This window comes from Nanorana parkeri, unplaced genomic scaffold, assembly GCF_000935625.1.
Source record: "Nanorana parkeri isolate BGI_ZX_2015 unplaced genomic scaffold, ASM93562v1 scaffold2646, whole genome shotgun sequence".
In the NCBI taxonomy this organism is placed as follows: domain Eukaryota; kingdom Metazoa; phylum Chordata; class Amphibia; order Anura; family Dicroglossidae; genus Nanorana; species Nanorana parkeri.
Window position 1 is genome coordinate 5,512 of NW_017308914.1, and position 24,509 is coordinate 30,020.

The 24,509-nt window shown below is 41.0% G+C and overlaps 1 protein-coding gene across 1 annotated transcript in view; it reads left to right on the plus strand.

The window, feature by feature from the left end:
• Window positions 1–966: 966 nt before the first annotated feature.
• The window catches only part of LOC108802073 (parathyroid hormone 2 receptor-like), a gene marked incomplete at its 3' end in the record, with an annotated part of 105,266 nt that continues 81,723 nt past the window's right edge, over window positions 967–24,509 (plus strand). The window contains exons 1-4 of the mRNA XM_018573964.1: window positions 967–1,074; window positions 2,472–2,676; window positions 12,142–12,258; window positions 21,967–22,088. Coding sequence (XP_018429466.1) covers window positions 967–1,074; window positions 2,472–2,676; window positions 12,142–12,258; window positions 21,967–22,088 — 552 coding nt within the window. The remainder of the gene's footprint in view (window positions 1,075–2,471; window positions 2,677–12,141; window positions 12,259–21,966; window positions 22,089–24,509) is intronic.

Below are 24,509 nucleotides of genomic sequence, written 5' to 3' on the forward strand. Positions count from 1 at the left end.
ACCGCGTGATATCGCTCTCCAATGCTTGGCAATGGGGCAAAGGGTCCTGCTGTCGCGGGTCGTGCGTCGCGACAGCAGGACCCTTTTTGGAGCGGATTTTGCTGCGATTCCAGCTTGCTCAATGCCTGCATTTGCGCGATATCGCGCGATATTGCGCAAAATGCAAATCGCGCGACAAACGCTCAATTTGCGAATCGCGCAGTGTGAATGGGGCCTTATACAGCTGGAGGTTATTAGACCCCGTTCACATATAGCGACATACCTTTGCAGCGGCCGGGATAGCGCGACTTTCGGGGCGACGTTCCAGCGACGATCCAGCAAAAAGCAAAATCCGCAGAAAAAAGGGTCCGGTAGAAGCGACTTGCGACCGCGACGAGCGACATGGAGTTAAGACAGCTCCATTGAATAGCATTGGCCGGCGACTTCTCGCGATATCGCGTGGCAAAAATGTGCGATATCGCGGCGGAAATAGCGGGACAAGTCGCTATATGTGAACGGGGCCTAATATGAGGGCTCAGGGTGTAGGTGAAGAGAGAGGAGGTGTGCTGTGTGTTTGTTCCTCTACATTATACTGAGAACATTAGCACAATGGGCCCCATTCGCACTGTGTATGTTAGGGTCAGAGGCGTAACTAGAACCTTCAGGGCCCCGGTGCAAGAAACTATGAAGGCATAACGGTCACAATTAACGATTTAAAATAAATACTTCGTAAATAAATCCCTGTTTCCTCAATAATACTGGTCTGCACCCAAGCGCAGATGCTGAGGTCGGCAAATTCGACTACGTTGGCGTTCTTGACTGAACACCGGTATCTGTGTTTAGTATCGGGGCATTTTCACGAGTATGAGTACAATGCAGAATAGCACCAGCTATGCAGGACTACAAGTCCCAGCAATACCTTATAATAAAGTTAGTGGGGTATGGGAAGTAGTATACAAGTGTAGTTTGTGGGGTGGGGATCTGTGGATGACTGCGGAACCTGCTCCTCTTATGTCGCCTCTCCTCCTCATGTACAACAAGCGGCTGGAAATCAGACATTGTGATCAGATTCCTCAAGACACAGAAGTCCAGGAAGTAGATCCTTCCCAAAGTCCACAAAAATGTCACTGCAGAAAATCAATCTTTATTGGCCAAACAGAAGAACACACGACACATGAAAACATGTATTGATGCATCAAAAACACACCACAGCACATAACAGAACCGTGTGTTAGCACACCGCATTGCAAGGTAAACAACACATGACTCAAATGAACAGGGATATATACTGCACAGTGGCGTAACAATCGCCATAGCGACCCAGGCGCCCGCTGGGGGGCCCGGCCGGGGCATCCCTCTGATGCCGTGTGGGCCTCCTGAGTCGCTATGGCATGTAAGGGTGCTGGCTGTCACTGACACAGCTCAGCAGTGGCGTTTCCCCTGACAGCCGCTGCGGAGCTGTGTCAGTGACAACCAGCAGCTACGGCAGAAGAGGGCGGCGTTCGCAGTGAAGGAGGAGGCGGAGCCTGCCTAAGAGCAACCCCGCCTCCTCTTACATCACTGGCCAGCGACCTAAGAGCAGGTGAGGCCAGTGATGTAAGAGGAAGCGGGGCCCGGGGACGGAAGAGGAGGCGGGGCCCAGCGACCACAGAGGCGGACAGCGCTGACAGGTAAGAGTTGTGCAGCCTAGCTGAGACCCTGCAGAGCCCACTATAGAGAGTCTATGGTGGGCTCTGCAGGGTCACTTTCAGGTGGGCTGTTTGGTATATCAGGTGGGCTCTGCAAGTGGCATAACCAGGGCAGCCATCAGAAATTTTGGGGCCCCTTACACTGCCTCAGGCCGGGCCCCCCCCCGCGCCGCTGGACGCAGGGCTTAGTGACGCGCTGGGCTCTGAAGGGGTCTCAGGTGGGCTGCCGGACCGGCCAGAAGTGACGTCACGTTACTTCCGGCCAGTCCGACATCAGACGAGAAGCGTCGCTGATGGGGCCCTAGCTTGTCTCAAAGCCGCTGGAGTGGCAATGCTGGGGCCCTGCGCTGCTAGGGCCAGGCCTCCGCCTCCTGGCCCTTCACCGTCAGCCGATAGTCATGTGAGGGACCCGGACGGGCCCCCCAGGCTTCCCGGGCCCCTTACATGAGTATCGGCCGTACCCCCCTGATGGCTGCCCTGGGCATAACTAGCAATCACGGGGCCCCATACAAAATTGTTCTATGGGGCCCTGTAATTTCTAGTTATGCCCCTGATACTGTATGAACCTAAAACTGAACTCCAGGAAGAGACGCATGTGTATTCTTAGTTGTATCTTGGTGTGCTTTCTGTATTTCCTCTAGATCTCTGCAGTAATCCAGCAGGAGTTTCCTGTAATAAAGACTGATCACTGCTAGAAATAACTTTCACACGGGTTCATGTAAATACACGTCATCCGCTTGAAGTGGTTATACCAGCCTTTGCGCCCCATTTCTCCTCGGATCCACGCTGCCTCTGCTCATGCAGGCGGGGGAGAGCAGTGGGGAGGCAGAGCTGTGTTGGCTTTCTGGTGCCCCTGTTGCCATGGCGTCCTGCTCTCGAAATGGCAACAGGGGTGAGGGGCGGAGTCAGGACCCCTCCCAGCTGCGCCTGAAGTGTGTGCCTCACTCCCCTCACCCTTCCTATGGCCCCGAGTACATTATATACGGTACTCAGAAAGCTCTTTGTGAAGGTGAGCTGTGTGCAAAACATCATATATGGTGAAAGAGTTGGATTTTTGTAAAACCAGTGTGCTGAGGTTTGTGTCTGACAGATTCTCACTTGTGGCACAATGATTCCAATGTATTATGTCGGTAAAAGGACCATGGCATAGGTGTGCCTCATATACAGTGAGTAGGCTGAGGTTTTATTTAATCATGCCCCTTTAAGCCCCTGCACCTAAGGTTCACTTAGGTAATAGATCCAATCACCGCTGAGAGTCAGTTGAATTTTGAATTCTAGCAGTCAGTCAGCAATCAACTGTCACTTCTTGTAATTCTAACATCTTAATGCATTCATAGCAGCCAATTAGCAATCTCCCCCCAGGGAGTCAGTTTAATTTTAGATTCTAGCAGTCAGTCAGCAACCAACTGTCATTTCTTGTAATTCTGACATCACAATGCATACATAGCAGCCAATCAGCAATCCCCCCCGGGAGTCAGCTGAATTTTGAATTCTAGCAGTCAGTCAGCAATCAACTGTCACTTCTTGTAATTCTAACATCTTAATGCATTCATAGCAGCCAATTAGCAATCTCCCCCCAGGGAGTCAGTTTAATTTTAGATTCTAGCAGTCAGTCAGCAACCAACTGTCATTTCTTGTAATTCTGACATCACAATGCATACATAGCAGCCAATCAGCAATCACCCCCGGGAGTCAGCTGAATTTTGAATTCTAGCAGTCAGTCAGCAATCAACTGTCACTTCTTGTAATTCTAACATCTTAATGCATTCATAGCAGCCAATTAGCAATCTCCCCCCAGGGAGTCAGTTTAATTTTAGATTCTAGCAGTCAGTCAGCAACCAACTGTCATTTCTTGTAATTCTGACATCACAATGCATACATAGCAGCCAATCAGCAATCACCCCCGGGAGTCAGCTGAATTTTGAATTCTAGCAGTCAGTCAGCAATCAACTGTCACTTCTTGTAATTCTAACATCTTAATGCATTCATAGCAGCCAATTAGCAATCTCCCCCCAGGGAGTCAGTTTAATTTTAGATTCTAGCAGTCAGTCAGCAACCAACTGTCACTTCTTGTAATTCTGATATCACAATGCATCCATAGCAGCCAATCAGCAATCACCCCCCGGGAGTAAGTTGAATTTTGAATTCTAGCAGTCAGTCAGCAATCAACTGTCACTTCCTGTAATTCTGACATCACAATGCATTCATAGCAGCCAATCAGCAATCACCCCCGGGAGTCAGTTGACTTTGGAATTCTAGCAGTCAGTCAGCAATCAACTGTCACTTCTTCTAATTTCTTGTAATTCTGACATCACAATGCATCCATAGCAGCCAATCAGCAATCAACCCCGGGAGTAAGTTGAATTTTGAATTCTAGCAGTCAGTCAGCAACCAACTGTCACTTCTTGTAATTCTGACATCACAATGCATACATAGCAGCCAATCAGCAATCACTACTGAGAGTCAGTTGAATTTTGAATTCTAGCAGTCAGTCAGCAATCAACTGTCACTTCTTGTAATTCTAACATCACAATGCATTCATAGCAGCCAATCAGCAATCATCCCGGGACTCAGTTGAATTTTGAATTCTAGCAGTCAGTCAGCAATCAACTGTCACTTCCTGTAATTCTAACATCACAATGCATTCATAGCAGCCAATCCGCAATCACCACTGAGAGTCAGTTGAATTTTGAATTCTAGCAGTCAGTCTCTGGAAAATCAAAATCAAATTATTATAGTACTGTATATTCCCTGTCTTTTGTATTAGTATAGTACTGTATATTCCCTGTCTTTTGTTTGTGTGTGTCAGTGGCATCGCTGGTGTTCCTCCTTCTGCGCTACCAGTATTCCCATTTGTTTTCTTTTTTAATTTGTTTTTAAAGTTTTTTTTTTTACAGCAGCAGGTTCTTTTGCTGCCTCATAGGTGTTCCCCCCTCTGCATCGCAAGTGCTCCTACTTTTTTTTTTTTAACTTTTTTAATAATAAACCATTGTACAACAGTACAACATGTGATACAGTATTTCACCCAAGCACCAATTTCCCATCCCGCATTCTCTAATAACATTTTATAATAAGCCCTACATTATGTCTGAAAGGTCAACAAGGAGACACGTGTGTGACAGGTGCATATAGTTTAAATTTTTTTATGTCAGGGCCCATTCCTGCGCTCATCAAGAGTAAAGGTGCCCATGCACCTTACGATTATCGGACGATTTTCGTATGCGATCGACTTTTCGTCCGATAATCGTATGTGTGCATTGCAGTGTCCGACCGACATTACTGTACAATCGTACGACTTTTGACGGTCAAGCATGTTTGAAAACTTTGCTAGATCGTACGATTGTCGTAAGATTGCTGGCGTTTCCGTCCGTCAAAAGTCATACGATCTACACTGTGCTTGCGCTAACGAAAATACGGCAAAACAATTACCGCATTTCGTCCAGGTGCTTTTCATTAATTATGGCTAAATGAATCTTGCGATCATCGGGGCAGGATGGGGCTGCCGTACGAAAATCGTACGACTATTCGATCATCGGACGAAAAGTTTTGTCCGATAATCGTAAGGTGTATGGGCACCTTAACTGTGAGGGGTTACAGTGTGGGGGCACCAAAGGCCCATTTCTTCCACACCTGTGTGACAGGTATATATATATATAACTAGAATTTTTAGGGCAGGGTCCAATCATTCACTCATCAACAATAACTCTGAGGGCCTGTTCACATGAGTTTCAGGTCCTGATCAGGTCTCCTTTTTTGCTGGAGTGGGGCTGTTAGTATGTTAGCTGCAGTACAGTGTGTTTTGGACGCGTTTGCGTTTCCTGACCGTACAAAATGTGACATGCAGTATTTTTCTGTCGTAAGCTGAACGGACTGCGCACGTGAGAACTGTAGCCCATAAAACACATAGGGATACATTGGGATGCATTTCGAGTGCAGGAGCGTACGGATCAGGTCAGCACACAAAACGGACGTCGTGTGAACAGGCACTGAAGGGTTACGGTGTGAAAGCACAACCAACACTAAAGGCCCAATTTTAAAGCACCTGTTGTTACTTTAATATAACGTCTGCAAAAGAGGCACCAGAATTTATCCAAAAAATCTGTAACCTTGTTTCAAGTGTCCTGAAATGTGACCTCTTCATACAGGCTGCCTCCCCAAGCAGTTGTTTACAAAATTAAGGGAAAACCAATTGCCAGCAATTTAAATTTCATTTTTTTTCTTTATAAATGTCAGTTTTGCTGCAGCAGGTTCTATACAGATGTGCCACTTTACAGGCAGTTTAAGGGGACCCCCAGGCACAATATTTAAATGAATTTTTATTGTTTCACTTTAAGCAATGTTAAAATCACTGCTCCTTTAAAAACTGTATTTTTTAAAAGTGTTTTTTTGCATTGATACATGTCCCCTCCGGGCAGTACCCAAATCCCCATATCGTGGCCAATAACTTGCATATATGCCTTCACAAAAGGGGACATTTGATTTTTAGAGTTCTGGTCCCATAGACTTTCATTGAGTTCTAAGTTCAAATTTTAACTTTTTCCATGTTCAAAAGTTCGAATTAGAACCAAACTCAGGTGTATTCAGCCCATCACTAAATATGTCAGGTTTCACTTTACAGTAGTGCTCTTCACAGAGGCAAGTATACTTTAAGTTGTTCTTTAGGGTGTGAAGAGTAGAGAAAAGTTTAACAATTTTCAAGATCGTCTTTTAATAAAAGAAACAGTGCAGAAAAATATACAGAAAACCAGTGGCGTCACAAGGAGGGTGCGGGGGGTGTGGCCCGCACCCGGGTGACACCAAAATGACACCCGGGTGACACCATTGGAGGGGTGACACCAAAATGACTTACAGCCATTTTGGTGTCACCCCCCTCTGAAAAGTCGGGCGCTCGGTCATGGACCGAACACCCGACAATATCAGGAGAGAGGAGGGGACTCGGCGGCATACCTTATCCCGCCGGGTTGCGGTCTCCTCCTCTCTCTGCCGGCGTCCATTACCAAGATGGCCGCCGGCAGGTATCAGAATACTGCGCATGCACGGTGACGTCTCGGCGTGGAGACACTCGGACACCGCTCCGGGTGTCACCCAGCCTCGGGACGCCTCTGCAGAAAACTATAATAATAAAGAGAGACAAATATATATCAACAGTAAAATAAAAGGGAATAAAAAATAGTTAACAGTCCTGGGTTTGAGTTCTGACAGAGTCCAGTTCAATAAACAAAGATGGGTCTGAATGGCTTGCACAGATTCTTTCCTGATGTTAAAGGGGAACTCTTCTGGGATGTTACAAACTTCTTGATGTTACAGGAGTCCCTCTTCTTGATGTTAAAACAAGAGCCTCCTTAGTTGCCTCTGCAGCATTTTTTTGTCAGCCCTCTAGGAGGTGTCATGGAGCTGGCCCATAAGGCAGGGCTAGGTAGGTGGAGCAGAAGGGCTAAGCCTTCTTGAGGTTCTCCTCTGCTTTTCCCAAACGGTTAATGTTCATTTTAATAATTATATTTTTCTAGCATCATGAGCTAATCCTAAATAGGCTATGAATTATTGTGTTTCATTAAAATACTGTAGCTTCTAATCAAGTTTAAATTTGGTAGGTGTACAACCTTTGCCTTGCCAAGAAGGTTTAATGTGGCTTGTCAGTCCATTTGTGGCATGTATGCTTTTGTCTTGATGAGACACAGCTATTTGTGCAATTCATTTTGCAATATCATTGTCCAATTCCAAGTTTTGAAATTGGGTGGATAATATAGCTCAATTTTATGACTAAGTGTGACTACGAGATCACCTGGATCATTATCCTTACCAGGCCCTCTGTTATTTATCAAAATCTATCAACTGCTAATGTATGGGTGCTCTGCCATTATGCTTGGTTAACTTTCACTAGGGGCAGGCATAAAAAGGTAAAGGCCCTAAAGGATACCTCACTCAGGTAATTAGTGCTAGGGACATAACGATCACAGGCCAGATTAGCTGATCTCTGTTTTTTGGAATTTGAAAAGGCCTGGCAAACTAAGGGCATCCTGAGGTCACTTTAACTGAATGGAGGTCTGCATTTGTTCTAAGCTGGGGGAGAAGAGAATTTCATATTTAATATTAATAGACTCAACACTATCGTCACACCTGCCAGGTTCATTGAACATACAGCAAACTGAACTTTGCCTTGTTTTCTCATTACTAATCACAAACTGTCAAACCTCTGTGGGACTAATGAGTTGGAGTTGATCCTGCATCATCATGTCCTCCAGGGGCTCATAGGAATCTTTTTGCAGTCCTTTAGTCCACTGCTGGAATGTGATGCATAGGCGGCTTACCACACCCATATTTACATAGTTAGTTAGTCAAGTTGAAAAAAAGACATGCCCATCGAGTTCAACCTATAGAGATATGAAAAAAAAGAAGAAAAGCCTAAACAGAATTCTATGCCCACAATTGCCCACTGTTGATCCAGAGGATCCCATAAGACTATTGGATATTCCCTGGATCAACAATATCTGGTGCTTAATATACCTATAAGAACTCAATATCCAGTAATATGTGTATGACCATTATTTCTATAAAAAGGTGTATTGAAATTGTGTAGTTGAATTGGTGCATTTTTTAATTTAAAGTATATTTCCACTTTAGCAGCCAAATTGGGATAACACCTATTTTATATTTGCTACATGTTACCATTCACATTGCATAAGCTAAAAGAAATTTAAAAAATGCTTCTTGGAGTTTAAATTGCTTTTACAGTTTTAAGGGTTAACATTTCTTCTACCTTCTATTTCTTTGAAATCTTCGTGGGGCTGTGAGAGGTGAGGGGTCTAAGGTGGCTTGCTCATTGTATGTTAATGAAGCGTATCAGATATCCACAATCCTCAAGTCTCAGTCCCAAGTCTTTCCATAAGGACAGACCACTGTAAAAAAGGCAAAGAAAAACCTGGAGTCAGACATCTTGCCTGTTTAACAAAACATCTAAATGGTAGGAATTTAAAAAAAAGTTATTTATCAGTATGCTGTGTGGATAGAAACACATAATGAACATATAGAGGGGTTTTCTCAAATTTGACTGCAAAAGTGGAAATACACTTTAAAGTATTTGCTATTTGCTATTCATATAGTATTTTGGTAATTTCTTGCAATATATATATATATATATATATGGTTTGGTTCACTCAGTAGTACACTAGTAGTAGTGTATGTTGTCATGCCAAAAAGAGTTTCTAACTTCTTGTATTGAGCTAACAACACTGCCTGTGCTGCGCTGAAATTCCAAGCAGTGTTGTCATCCCTGCCAGAATTCTCCTCTTCTGGATTATAGAACACCTTCACTTTATGTTATGAGGACACAGGAGGTATTCTGTCGTCCAAGGAGGAGACCTGGGCAGCGCAACACTGCTTTGGATTTCAGTGCAGCAGAAGAAACATTGTCAGCTCACTAGAAGTTAGGCGCTCACTTGATTTCTGGCAGGATCGACTGGTATTTTTCAGCATTTTCAGTATTTCCAAAAAGGAAAACATAGGGAAATATGTATATATTGCAGAGATGTACTGTATATCATTTTTTTTATTGTGGCTTGACATACACTTGACATACCACTAGATGGAGCCAAGGAGCATAGGTAAATGCATATTCTCAACGCCCTCTAGTGGCAATAGTGCAGTGTGAACAGAAGATTTAGAAATCATTCATTATCCTGATTCTCTTGCTTGTGAATCCCAATACAGTAGTTGGAAGGGTAAATTAAGAAGGTGCTTTGTTTGTATTTATGTGTGTCTGTTGTGGTATGCTAAATATTACTTATATGGGGAAAGTGTTGGATTTTTACATTTTGTTAAAAATGTTAAATAAAAGCTTGTTTACAGTGCATAGATCTAAGAATTATATCCTTTTCAGCTAAAGGTATTTTTCAATAACCATAAATTAGATATTTAAAGAGAACATATGATACAGTAAATTGGTGAGCAAATCAATTTGCAAAGCAAATGAATCGGCAAATAGAATTTTTTTCCTCCTGCATGCAAATTTGCCCTGTCTTCAGAGAATCCTACAGTTTATGAATCATGATTGCGTGGGTTCATGCAATCTGTGGTCTTCTACAGATCAAAATTAGTAAATCCTTTTGATTTGATCATTGCTATGACTGTGCTTCAGGTTACACAGCTCATTTGTGGCCCAGGTTTAGCAGTTCCAGCAATAGCGATCAGCCAAAGTAAGGTTTTTCTAAGTGGGAATAACAAAATCTTATATCACTACACATGAACAAGTTTCACTAATCTCCAGTGGACTGTAGTGATCAATTTAATTCAATACATTCCCTATACATTGGGGTCTGTTTATAACAAATATGCAGTGAGTCAGGCCATCCACTATACCTAGAAGCACCAGCTTTTGCTTTTTGTTCCCGATGGGCGAAAGATTGCTGGAAGAGTGGAAAAGTAAATATGTTCAGCTGGTAAGTGCAGCAATTAGATGGATGTGTTGCTTTGCCCTGCATGGGAAAAGCACAGATTTAATTGAAGGCATTGTTTTGGGGTGCAGGTTAAGCGATCAGGCAGTTAAAGTGCTTGGAGCACATTGCAGAGTCTGTATAGTTATGTAAGCTGCAGGCATTAAATTATTCTCAGTGTCTAAAGCTGCCTAATTAAAACTAACAAAACCAAGCTATGAGAACTACTATACCACTCATTGCTGGACTCCTTTAGGTGACAAAAAACAGCATGTGGTTCAGCTTGTCAGAAACCATGCAAAATGAAATTATAACTCTTGAGTGGAGTTGGTTTTTAACATTTTCCTGACCATGCTACACTATGAATATGTGACTTTTTCAGTTATGCATCCATTTGTAACTTTGTTTTATTCCTTTAAAAGTTACCATTTAACCACTAATAATATCATGTTTCCTGCAAAACAGAGCAACACATACTTTCAAACACACAAATACTATATAGGTTTGTTCTATATAGACATATCCTTATATTTTTCAGTGTATATACTGTATACAAAGGTGCTAATGTGTCAACTGTAGTGAACTGAATGATATAAAATAGTTTAAGCAGTGAAGGCATAAATTAGAATAGGAATTACTTTTTTCTACACCAGAACACCCTAACAGGTTATTATAATGGGAAAAGTCATTTTCCGGTTGAAATGTTTATGTTTTGTTTTTCTTCCCCAAATGACATCCACATTATCCCCTCTGATAATCACCCACATCCTCCAATGGCAAAATGTTTTCCGAAGCCTGATAATAGTTTGCATGATAATTTGATATCATAGAACACCCAAAAACACAAAGCACCAACAAACACTTAAGGGCTTATTCACTATTGGGCCGAAGGATACAGCCGTAGCTTTGGCTGATCCTTCAGCTCTCTTCGGCCACCTCTGAACTGGCCACCTCTCTTCGGCTGCCAAAGGCAGGTGCTGCGGCTCGACTCACCCGAAGTGACAGCTGAAGCGGGATGAACAGCCTGCCAAATGCCATCTGTTCATCCCACAAATGACAGCTGGGTGGAGCCAGCCGTGATCTCATGGCTGCCTCCGCCCAGGTATAAAGACAGATCGGCGTACCCAAATGACCTGGGGACACTGACCTGTCATTAAACAATAACAACTGGGCAGAGTCGGCCGTGACGTCACGGCCAGCTCCGCCCAGTTGTTATTCATTAGCCAGGAACTCCTAGAAGACTCTAGCAGGTGTCGGCCAAAAGAAAACAGTTGGGCGGAGCTATCTGTCACTGTTAGCTCTGCCCAATAGTTTTTGTTTGTTTTTTTTAATGTATTTTTCTTGTGTAAATATTTTTTTTTAATCTTCCTATTTTCGAAGATTTTTAAAATCATTTTTCAATTTTAATTTTTTTTAACATTCTTTGCACTGATTTTGTATTCTGTTTGGTACCACGGAGGTACCGGGCAGAATAGCTAAGCCAAATGCTGCTTGGCGGCATTCGGCTATTCACTCACTGCCGTTCGGCCCCTATGAGAATACTGGCGAACAGCAGCGAGTGAGCTGCCGGATCGGCTGAGTCGAAGTGCTTCTGCACTTTGGCTGAGCAGAACATGCAAAGCATGTTTGGCTGACCGAAGGCAGCCGATGTACGGGTGATTTCAGCCGATGTACAAATGAAAGCAGCCATACTGAGTCAGAGTGAATAGCCGAACCTCGTTCGGCTCTGTTCACTTTGGCTCAGTTATTCACTCGGCTAACCCTGTTAATTTTGTTAGGTCAGGTCAGTTGAAGTCAGTCAAAAAGGAAACACGGCTTCTTTATGTTAAATGAACATTCTCTGCTCTAACATTCTCTGACAAATGCTGTCTCATCTCCAGATTTAAATTGTGCTGTTTCTTCCATAGCCGAATTGACAATGTAATCCTATTTACATGTGTTAAAAATATCATTTTATCCCCTGGTCCCTCTTCTATCCAAACAAGCAAACGGATCTGATAAGTCAAGCCAGACAATTGATTTTACTTATTTCTGTTTTCACACAGGAACAGAAGGAAGCTGTCTGCCAGAATGGGATGGATTGGTATGCTGGCAAAAAGGAACTCCAGGGAAAATACTTGCTGTCAGTTGTCCTTCATATGTGTATGACTTTAATCACAGAGGTATTGAGTTTACAAGCGCACAATCACAAAATGGACTGTTCTTGCTTAAATATACATCTCTAAATACAACACAACATGATTTATTAAGTATTATACAGTATCTTATACCAATATTATATTCCTAAATATTAAATATTCATGGAGGATTTCTTTCTGCAAGATTCTATGCTGCCTAATTGTTTAGACTTGGAGTGACCCACGCTTGCGCCCCTAGTTTATATTCATCCCCTGGAGATTTAGGTACATGAAGTCTTCTGAGGAAGTTATTATTTTGTAGTAGTTATTGTTCTTCTCAATACAACAGAGATGGCTCCCAAGGGGACATCTATTTAAAGAGAGACATTTCTAGAGTTATTGTCACTGGGGTTAGATACTCTACAGTTAACACACCAAATGGTAGCCACAACCACCACATGTTTGCAGTATCTGCTATAGTAATTCTGACCTTTAAGAAATGTCTGTGACAATTGCTGCCATGCCAGGCAGGAATATAACAGAAATTAAAATATGGTAACTTTCCTTAAAGAGGCAGGGATTTTTTAATATCTTATTTAGAGCATTCAGAGATCCAGCTCAATTATTATTAAATAACTTTTAATAGAAAGATTACAAATGATGCAAGGAAAACATTACAAAATAGACAATAGCAACAGTAAAATAAGATAGATTAAAGAGAAATAACTCTTAGCATAATTCGGTGGTAAAATAAGAGCTCCCGAGCTATAAATTCAGCCACATTGTTTGGTCCCTGAAGAGGGCAATTATGAAAATTAGGTAACCAATCAAAGGCTCTGAGGGGTGTGATGTGGGGGTGTTGAAGGGTTTTATGATGCTCCAGCAGACACTCCCTCCATGTAAAGTTTTCTAGCTATATAATTATTTCCAGATGACAAGCTTTTAAAGTTTGTCAACAAACATTATCATACAGTATAAAATAATGATTTGTCAGACACCAAGCATGCTACGGATCATATGCATATTCTCCTTAGGAGATTTAATGTGCCTCATTCAGCTGCTTGACATGATAGCATAGGCATGTTTGATATCTAACTAATTGTCATCTTCTCATACATACAATGATGTCATATTTTTATTTTTAATTTAGCTCAATCATAGACAGCATTATGGGACTTGTATAAAACCTAACTCTGGGCAGCTCATCTGTATGTTAGCTTAGGTCACAAAGCATAGTCTTCCAGATGTGTATTCTGCAAGACTATATACGATAGGGCTGTAAAAAGAGTCTTAAGGAGGTCACATGGAAATAATTGCAAGTTCCAATGTGCTGCCCAACATATGCCATCTCTGCTTGTCAGGACAGGTCATCTGTATTGCTGTATGTGCTTCTCTTCCTGCATTGTATGGTGAAATAATATTGCTGAAGAATCAAGCCCCAATGGAGTAGCTTGCCATTCTTCCCAGCAATACAGGTTAACCAGCTGAGTGGATTGTGGTTGATGATCACTGTGAAGCTGTGGCCATATAGGTAGTGTTAATGCTTCTACAATGCCCATACATTTGCAAGACATTCTCGAAGGTGACATATGATACCTCCCTGGGGAGTAGCTTTCTGCTCAAGTAGAGAATGGGATGTTTCTCTCCTTACTGATCCACCTAGATCAGGTATACAAGTTGTATGCAGAGGCATCAGTTTGCATCAGAAACTGACAGTTAAAATCTGGAGCCGGTAGTACAGGAGCACTGGCCAGTGCCTCCTTCAAGGCTTGGAAGGCCTTCTCACACTCTAGTCCAAAGTAGCAGCTTAGGCAGTTTCTTTTAGGTATGTCAGTTAAGGGTTTAGCCAAGGTACTGTAGTTGCACATACAGTACATGTCCTATAGTAGGCAACAGTCCCCAAAAATTAATGACAAATAGCACCAGATGAAGTCAATTGTGACGTAACGTGTAGGGCGGAGTCTCGCAGACGTGGATTGGAGATTGCATGGTCGGCAGCACAGCTCCTGTTTGATCCTTCTTTGCACCCAGAGAATACAGTGACACGGAGAGAGAGTTGTCGGGCATACATTTTACTTGAAGTTTTATGTCAACTTTCCTTATGTGAGTATTTTTTTAAATAAAGGAGTTATGGGCTGTTTTTATATTTTATTGGATATGGTCATGATGACATGCTGACATCATTTTCTGTGCAACGATTGTGGAGAGATGGCCTTTGAATAAGATTGATTGGAGATTCTATAAAGCGATTTTAGACCTGCTTAGGTCTACTTATAAGGTGAGCGGCCCACTGAGAGGGGGAGCACCTGGGTAACAATTGGAGTTGGAGTTGATGTATGGACTTTGTATAAAGAACTTTCACAGTGGAAGGATAAAGAGGGTGGTGCACTTGTGACAAATCTTGAGCACTTCATGTGTGATTCCACATTTGTGCACATCTGAACAGGGAATACATGATTGAACTTTCCAGAGGGATATTATTTAGGATTGATATTTACAAGAAGAGCAATTGTGAACACTTTGATTACATCTATTATTTAGCACTTACTTATTATAGAGATTTGTTTATTCATTTATTATTCTAGATGAAGCGCAGCACATTCATTATTATAATTATTCACCAAAAATTACATAACCTGCTTCTTGGTTTGAAGTGTAGACCAGGCCATGATTGTGATGGAGCAGCCAGTCTTAACTCACTGTACATCATCAACATGTGACTATACACAGTTCCGATCCTACACAGCCATCACAAGGACATGGCAATACTATTCTCAGTTTCACCCTGCAAATACATTTTCCAGCTCGCAGGACAACAATCTAAGGCCAGTAGACTTAGAACGATCGTCGGGTTGGTTAACTCTGCAGTTAACCTTTTAAACACACAAACGATAGTTGTCAACACGTGTTTTAACAGAAATACACACCGTTCCCAGCAAATGCTGTGGCAATTCAAAACTTAAACAATGCCTGTGATGCAACTGTTCTTTCAGACAGGAATATGACAGGTTCTACAATACAGTAGCACTTTCCACAGAGACTTGGATATTCTAACTTCTTATTTAGAGCATAGAGATGTGCTTAATGATTTTAAAAGATCATTTTAATAAAATAAATGGTGCAGGAAAAATATGTTACAAAAGAGAGATTAATATAACAACAGTAAAATAAAAAGAAATACAAATTAAGGTACTTAACAAAATCTATATGCACATACGGGGAAGGAGGGTCTCAAAATGTCAGCAAAATATTTACCAATTCTAGTATCATAATGATGGGTCTCCTATATTAGATCATATAAGCACATTTCCCCATTTCAGGAGATCCCACCATAAAGTTGATTATGCAACTATATTGTTTGTGTATAAAAAATATAATGTATTCAACAAAATACACACAACGAATAACTGTACTTAAAAAAAGAACACCCATATATATTGCATATAATTCAAACTCGGCTAATGTCAGAGAAAATTCTATTTTAGTTCTATTATGGAACCCTAAAATGTCCAAAGCAATTGTACAACGGGATTTCCTGATAGAAAAGAGCAGGTCATGGATAATGTGTAAAACTAATCAGAAATCCTCTATGACCAATCCGTGTAGGATACATTCATATGCTTGTAAATTCCCGATATCTATATCTTCAAGGTGCCAGAATATCCAGTTTGTAACCAATCTCCATGTTATGGAGATGTCTGTAGAAAATGAATGGAAATAAGGAAACAGTGTCACTGACCTTATTGATAGGAAATCAAGATTCGGCAGAAACGGTTGAAGACGAATTTGAGGTTGAGTGCGGCTGCACAAAGAGCAATGAGTATACGTATACTACTCTATTGCTGTCAACAGCATTGATTCCTTTGATGACTCCGGAAAGTATCACACACAATCGAGATAACGGCAGAAGTGTTCACGATCCCACAGGATTACAATGAAATCGTTCAAAGATACAAACAATATAGTTGCATAATCGACTTTATGGTGGGTTCTCCTTCAATGGGGAAATGTGCTTATTTTACTTAACAAAATCCTGGGTTTTGTGAGTTATAGCAGAGTCCAGTTCGATGCAAAAGTAGATAAATCTGGGTTGGGCTCTTTCCAAAAGTAAGGCTTGCAAAGGTTATTTTTGTTATGTTAAAGGGAGCTTCTTCTTTGATATTACACAAGCCTCTTCTGCTGATGTAAAAACAAGAACTTCTGGCTGCCTTGTGCAGCAGGTTTTTGCGGGCCCTCTAGGGGGTGTCTCTGAACAGGCCCTTAATCCAATCAGACGGAATCAGGGAGGTTCAATCAAAAGGCTAAGCACTTTATGACCTTCTCCTCTGCTCCTCCTCAAACTGTCAGTTTTATATTAACCCCTTCATGACTGAGCTTGTTTTTATTTTACGTTCGTAAATGACTGAAGCACTTTTTACATTTTTGCTGTGTGATTTTTTTTCATATCAGGAATATACTTTCTTACAAAGTGCACCCACACATATTATATATTGTTTTTTAGAGGACAGATAGGGCTATATATTTATATCACGCCTCACTTAGGACAAATAAAATATAAAAAAAGAGGAAAAAACTTAAAACACTTTTTCCTCAGTTTTGATTTTGTAGTATTTTTTACAAAAACAGCACAGCTAAAAAAATGCAATAAATACATTCATTTATTTGTCCTTTATTTGGAAAAACCTCACATCCCTAGGATTTCCGAAATGTTTCTGTACTACTAACCTAACATTTTAATATTTTTTCTCTAAAAGCTAAAGTTAAAAGTGGTCACCTGGCATACAATGTCACCGTCACTAAGTGTCACACTTAGTGACAGCAACATACTTTGAACATCATGAGGGGGTTAAAAAAATAACGCCTTAGGGTGAAAAACAAATCTGCAGCTCAGCTGCAGATTTTCATTGTAAGGGATTAATTTTTATATAAATGATAGTATAACAATATATTTAAATATTTTTATTTGCTACATTTATTTTTATTTGTTACATTTATTTTTTATTTTTTTACACTTTATTTTTTTACACTTTTCACTATTTTTAAAAACTTTTTATATTTGTATTTTATTTATTTATATCAAGCAGTCATTGTGAATTAATCTCTATTACTGCTTGATAAAAAAATCAATACATTTTTGGCTATTATTAAACTCCTTCAAACTTAAGAACAGCCAATAATAACCTTAGTAATACTGATCTTGCAGCATTTCAGGATCAGCTGTCACTAAGGGTTTTCTGATTGTTCCAACAACGATCAGATAACTGAAACATTCTTTCAGAAATAAATACATTACGTTTCTATTGCTGAAAGTTAAAAAAAAAGCCGGTATATATCGGGATTTCCCGATCTATACCAGCTGTCAGAGTGACGGCGGGAGCTGCAAATGCAGCTCTGCTCTCACTCTCAGACACCCGATTCCTGAAGGGGATCAGGTGTCTGAAAAAGGTTAACTTTTTCATTAATGGATGCCTCTATACTCAGATACCAGTACCCATACTTGGCATTTCCACGAGAACTACCAGGGTCACAGTGGTTGCAGCTGGTACCTGGCTCTGGCACTCCACCACTGTCCTGAAAACCTTAGTCTGTATTGTTTTAGAAAAACTGTCACATGACACTATCTACTCGTATCTGTGAGTACTTGGACAAATATCAGTACTTGGAAAAATGGTACTGCTGTATCCCTTATATATATATTTGTTTTTTAAAAAAATAGTACATTAAACCAGGGATGCACAAATCCCAGGAGCTCCTTAAAAATGACAGCTGCCTCGTAACTTTAGAATTTTTCTCTATTCTAGTCTTGGAGCTGGAAAAGTATCTGTACATGTACTTGTACTTGTACCGAGTACAGTACTTGATATCTGAATATCCCTACTGCCACCAAATGAATAACTTCTGGCTGCAGCCAGAGGTTCAGGCTAACTGGCCAGATCTGGTCATTTAGTTCACAAACTGCGAACAGCTTGAGTTTGGGTCGAACTCATGGTCGACTTGAAGCCAAATCTCATTCCTAGTCACAATTTGGGTACATGATGTTTGCTGATAAGAAGCCATTGGGGTTGATTTAATAAAATAATAAGCACTGCTGTTTTTGATTGGTCAATTTAGGTAAACACAGCCTTATCTTATTTGCAAAGCTCAGTGAAAACTCACTTTAAAAAGTGAACAGTAAATCAAGCTTATTATTTTGTAGTAGTAATTCCCCTTCACAACAACACAACACAGCTTGCTCCCAACTGGAAATCTATTTGAAGAGATGAATTTCCCATCAAATGGAATATTATTTTAGGTTCTGCTTAACCACAATCAAGACATTTACCAGTATTATATTATTCTATATAACATTATGCTGTGAATACCATACAGCATATGCAGAACTAAAACTACACGCTCTGATGATCCATGGAAGTGAACCTCCAAATTCTGATAATGAGAAAAAAGAAAATGGAATAGATTACATTTGAAAGAGAATATGCAGGCTTTAATGTAATACAATGGTTAGATCTCCGTACTCCAATTCAGGAATAGAAGTATAAAAACATTTGAGGTATCTTTATGATCTGCCATCTTAGAAATGGCAGAAATGGTTTTTGTTCTCAGTAATCATAACATTTCTCAATCAAAAAAGATATATATATATATATATATGTATATGTTAATTATGTTTTTACCTTTTATATGTTTTTACCTTCATATGTTTTTACCTTTAATTATGTTTTTACCTATATATGTTAATTATGTTTTCTTTCATCAAAAAATATTTCCTTGCATTTCTGAACAATGAAAAAAGATATATATATATATATATGTATATGTTAATTATGTTTTTACCTTTTATATGTTTTTACCTTCATATGTTTTTACCTTTAATTATGTTTTTACCTATATATGTTAATTATGTTTTCTTTCATCAAAAAATATTTCCTTGCATTTCTGAATTTATTTTATGTGTTGATGTTATGCCCAGCGTTTCTCTGTGTACTTGATTAAAATGACAAAGAACAATCTGCATTACACCTCAACTCTGGGCACAAGAAAAAACTACTTTTACAGTGCGCACGCACACACACACTGCAAGGGTTTATAGCTTGTTAAGTCTATGGGTAGAGGGATAAGGGGTAATACTTTCCTTACTCCTCACTCTGGCAGACTCCCTCCATCTGTGTGACTGGTCTTGTGAAGCCTCCTCTCTAAGGCACTCCTGGTCTTGGTCACCTACCTCCTCCACATACAATTTAGGGCCAATAGACTTGCATTGTATGTTAAGATGCCAAGGGACTGCCCACAGCCAGGAGCAACACTGAGAAGATGAGAACATTGGAGCCTGCTGGAGCAGGGGTTAAATAAGAAGTTACAGCTATGTCACCTAACTCCCACAGTGTGTGTTACTTTTTATCACATGCTTCTCTGAGCAGTAGAAACTGAGATACAGACTTTGACTGTTCACTCCTCTTCATTATCAGCCACGATCTGCAAAGAAGTTGGACTCTTGAATGACAGGACTCTGTACTTTCCCAACACAAAAACAAGGCTCCCATTGTAGTTCTAGTGCATGTGCTGATTCCTATGAGATTTTGCCCTTTCTCTTGGCATTCCTGTGACCTTGCTTGTGTCTGGATAGTGCAGGGACAGTGAGATAAGCCTTATTAAGATGGTTAGCTCTATTTACTATGCATTATGCAAGGGATTCTTTAATTATTTCCGTTTATTGGGTTTTTCAGATGACATACATATTACACAGTACAGTACCAGGTGACACGTTAACAATGCAATCGACTCAGAGCATAATGGATTAAGTCAGTATCCCCCGGTTTTTGTGAACTTGCCTCAGGGCGCCATAGACGCTAGACATGTGCGATTCGTTTCGTTCCGAATCGAAATTCGGACGAATTTTCGTAAATTCGGACATTCGGATGTATCCGAATTCCGAATTACAGACATAACGAATGCAAACGAATCCGAATTTCCATTTCCGAAATTCGGTAGCGTTCGCACGAACGTTCGTTTCGTTTTCTGTTCTTATTCGTTTCTTATTCGTTTCGTTCGTTGGAGCAAAGTGACATTAGAGAAGGAGAAAAATATTTTTTCCCCCTCAAATGTCACTTTTGCTGCAAACGAACGAAACGAATAAGAAACGAATAAGAACAGAAAACGAAACGAACGTTCGTGCGAACGCTACCGAATTTCGTCCGAATCCGAATTCCGAATCCGAATTGACTTTCACACCCGAATCCCGAAAAACGAAATAACACAAATCCGAATTTAAAACGAAACGAAACGAAACGAATTTTTTGGCAGTGCACATGTCTAATAGACGCTAACATCACGGATTCAAACGGTAGAGGCCTTAACCGGTTTTGCACAATGTCGCTTTGTCATTTTGTATTAATCTGGCTGTGTGGCATCCCATGCTTGTAACTATCCAGCTATGTAGGATACAGATATACAGCCAAACACCTAGCCCGCAAGATTGTTAACCTCCTAGAAGTAGGCACACCTTATCCAGTGTTAAGGTCTCTCACCCACTGTGTCCATCTGGAGTCAATTCTCCGTGTCGAGCAATTGAGAACGGTAGGTATCAGAGTCTCGAAAGGCCAGCCAGCACGCCCATTTCTTATAGTAAGTAGAGTACAAGTCCTTGGAGGTGTAGAGTAATTCCTCCATCAGTTTGATGTTATCCACATTCCGAAACCAGTCCTGCAAGGAGGGTGCATTGGGAGATCCCAAAGCCCACCTGGTCTTGGTGGATCCACGACGGAAGGAGTGGGTAAAGCCTGTTCGCCAAAATCCTAGCGTATAACTTTATATCTACATTTAGTAGGGAAATGGGTCGGTAGCTGGCGCAGTTTGAGGGATCTTTCTCGGGTTTGGCTATTACGGTGATGTGGGCCGTTAGGGACTCTGGGCGCATTGGGGCAGTCTTGGAGACAGCATTGGCATAGGAGCAAAAGTGAGGGGCTAGAATGTCTTGGAAGCGTTTATAGTAAAGTAGGGTAAACCCATCTGGGCCCGGGCTTTTACCTAAGGGGGTGCTCTTGATGACCGATTTAAATTCTAGTTCTGTGATGTCTGCTTCAAGTTGTGATAGTAAGGAATCCGGGACCCTGGGTAGGGAGGCTCGCTGCAAGTAAAGATTGATTCATCCCCAATCTGGTCGCTGTATCCCCGGGGTCTTCCGATTTATTAACATGTTAAAGGTCCTGGTAATAACTGCGGAAGACCTCCGCAATGGCCCTAGTGGTATGTGCCATAGCGCCTGTGTTCGTTTTAATCTTAGAGATAAAGGTGACCGATTTTTTCGTCCTTAGTGCCCTTGCTAAGAACCGACCAGGTTTACCCCCCAGTTTGTAATATTTACGGGAGACTATATTAAAGGCTTTCGTGGTGTTCTGTTCCAGTAAGAGGCGCAGTTCACCTCTTTTGGCCAACAGTTCTTGTAGGGTCTTGGGGTCCTGTACACTCTTATGAGATGCTTCTAAGCGCTGAATCTCCTTGAGTAGTGTCGCCATGGCCGCCATCCGTTCTCTCTCACGTCTAGCCCCCACAGCCATCAGCCTACCTCTCAGAACCGCTTTGTGGGCTTCCCACGTGCATGCCGCCGACACTTCGGGGGAGGCATTGTTAGCGAAATAGGAAGCTATAGTCTGTGACAATATTCAAGGGATTCTAACATTTTTTGACATTTGTCAGATATTTGGAAATGTATGCTTAATTTTCTTAAAGCACATATATCTTTTTTTTTCCCTCTAGGAATGGTCTATAGAAGATGCAGTGCCAATGGAACATGGGATTTTGTACAAAATTCTAATCGTTCTTTTTCCAACTATTCTGAATGTATTCGTTTTCTGGAACCTGAAATGAGCCATGGCAAAGTAATTATTTCTACCTTTTTTCCCCCTAAAATCATAGACGTTCTGAATTGAACCTAAGTTGACACTAAGGGAGTTACAAGTAAATAAAGAATTCAAGTACCTTAACTCTTAACAGAAATGTACGGTAGCTCTTTTTGTGTTTTTGTGCATCACTGGGCAGTAGACAATCATATCATCTCTGTGTTTGTGCCGCCTCTGTCCTTCCTTCTGGAAGGCGGCTACTTTTGTTCCTCTTGGTCCGTGTGTGTTGTATGTAAAGTAGCCACTGCTCCAAACTCGCTCCCATGATAGACTACAATCTCAACACAATCTAGTAAACATGATATGCGAATATATGAAAATAGAACTATGGGGTAAGTGTTTTTCACCATTGTTCTCTTAAGGGTTATGGGAGGACATATACTAGCGATCTACCGTGACCCAAAGCTCAGTATATCTCGAGACTTACCGCTCATGGTATACTGAGATTGTCGCAGCCGGGATGGATCTGGACATTACTGTCAAGATTCACGCAGCTGCATGAGTGACAGCTGGCTCTGCCTATCTAGAGGCATAGCCCGTTGTACACGCCTCCTCCCCCATCCGTTCCCCCAGTCAGCGCTGGAGGATCGGAGAAGGGAGGGGGGGAATCCCTGCAGGGAGCCATGACTGACATTCACGGCTCTCTGCAGGGAGATGATCGGGAAGTGAGCGAGCGACGGTATGTGTTCACTCACTTCCCGATCTATTGAGCCGACGTGTGATAGTTTAATTGTCACACGTTGGCTCGAACTATGAGGATGAGTGATTTTCACTCACCTCATAGTTCTCCATTAACAATACATGGAAAAATTACACCACTTAATATGGTTGAATTCTACATCTGCATTTTTACATCTTTGAAATTTAGCTATTTTAGCTATTTAATAAAGTTATTATCTATAACCTGTATTATATCATGCCTGTAACTATTTATGCTGCACATTCAGCTTAAGTCTGCATACAATAGATAAACATATCAGTATTAACTATAACATGTATTATATCACGCCTGTAACTAATTATGCTGCACTTTCAGCTTCAATGTGCCTAGAATAGATAAACATATTGAAGGGATTTTTTTTTAAACTGGAGCAGACAAAATCTACTGCAGCTGTGCATAGCAACCAATTCGCTTCTCTCTTTGATTTTCAAATCTTAACTGAACAAACTTAAGAGAGAAGCTGATCGGTTGCCATGCACAGCTGCTCCAGATTTTGTCTGCTCCAGTTTTGATGAATTCCCCCTTATAGTTATTAGCTATAATATGTATTATATCATGCCTTTAACTAATTATGCTGCACTTCCAGCTTATGCGTGCCTCCAATAGATGAACAAATTCCCAGTTTTTTGGTGGCTCGTTGTATAAAGACTTTGACAGTTTAATTACACAGGATTGTTACGAATCCAAGCTGAAACTACGGATATATGACTCGGGTCACAAAATCAATGTAACTAATCAGAGTGCTATAATCAAGAGCGTCTTAAAGGATAAAGGCATGGTCACTATGAATTATGCATTTGCACTTATCCCTTTAGCCTCTTCAAATATGGCATTAAAATGGATGACCTTCACAGCATATAACTCCAGAGCCAAGCAGAATGGTCTACCATCTTCCTGAGCTGTATCTACATCAAATTTTACTTCTACTACTAGAGGTTATTCTTTGGCGAACTGCTTTGTATTGAACTGAATGATCAGCCCATGTCTCCACAGCAGCTTGTTGACAGCAGAGCTAGGTGTGAAATACAATTCTGCAAGGTCCAAACCACGCGGCTGAAAACTGAAAACCACATATTGGCATTTTTGGAACTGCAGGAACAAGTACTATAATACAATCACTTGTGAATAGTGCAGTAATACTTTAAATACAGACTGAGCAAAGCTTAGGCCACAGAACCATTAAGACCCCAGAAAGCCCATATTTTGGTTTGTGACTACTAGGATTTAGAAGTGCTAGTAGCAGATGTCGTACCAAGGACATTAGCAACATTCAACAATGTTTCTGCAGTGTTTAAGAGGAAGTTGGAGCATATTGCCTGTACAAAAGTGAATATCCATTATACAGATTGTAATTAAGTTTAAGTGATTAATATTATTTATTTCCAATAAGCAGGGACTAGTGATGACCCAACAGGCCCAGGTTTTGTACACATTTTGCCCCAAACCCCATAGAAATCTAAAAGGGGCAAGTCTTGTTATTCAATTCTGCTAAAAAGCAAGTTATTGTCAAACAAAAAGAATGGACACCTGGCCACTGGCATGGACGATGTTTACTAATGCCAACATTTTTTAGAAAAAAACATACTGTACAGTGGCGAGAGAGCCTTTTTTCCATTGACAATACACAAAACCCTTAAAGTGGTATTAACAGCTGGGAGTTTTTTTTAAAAATCGGCCAG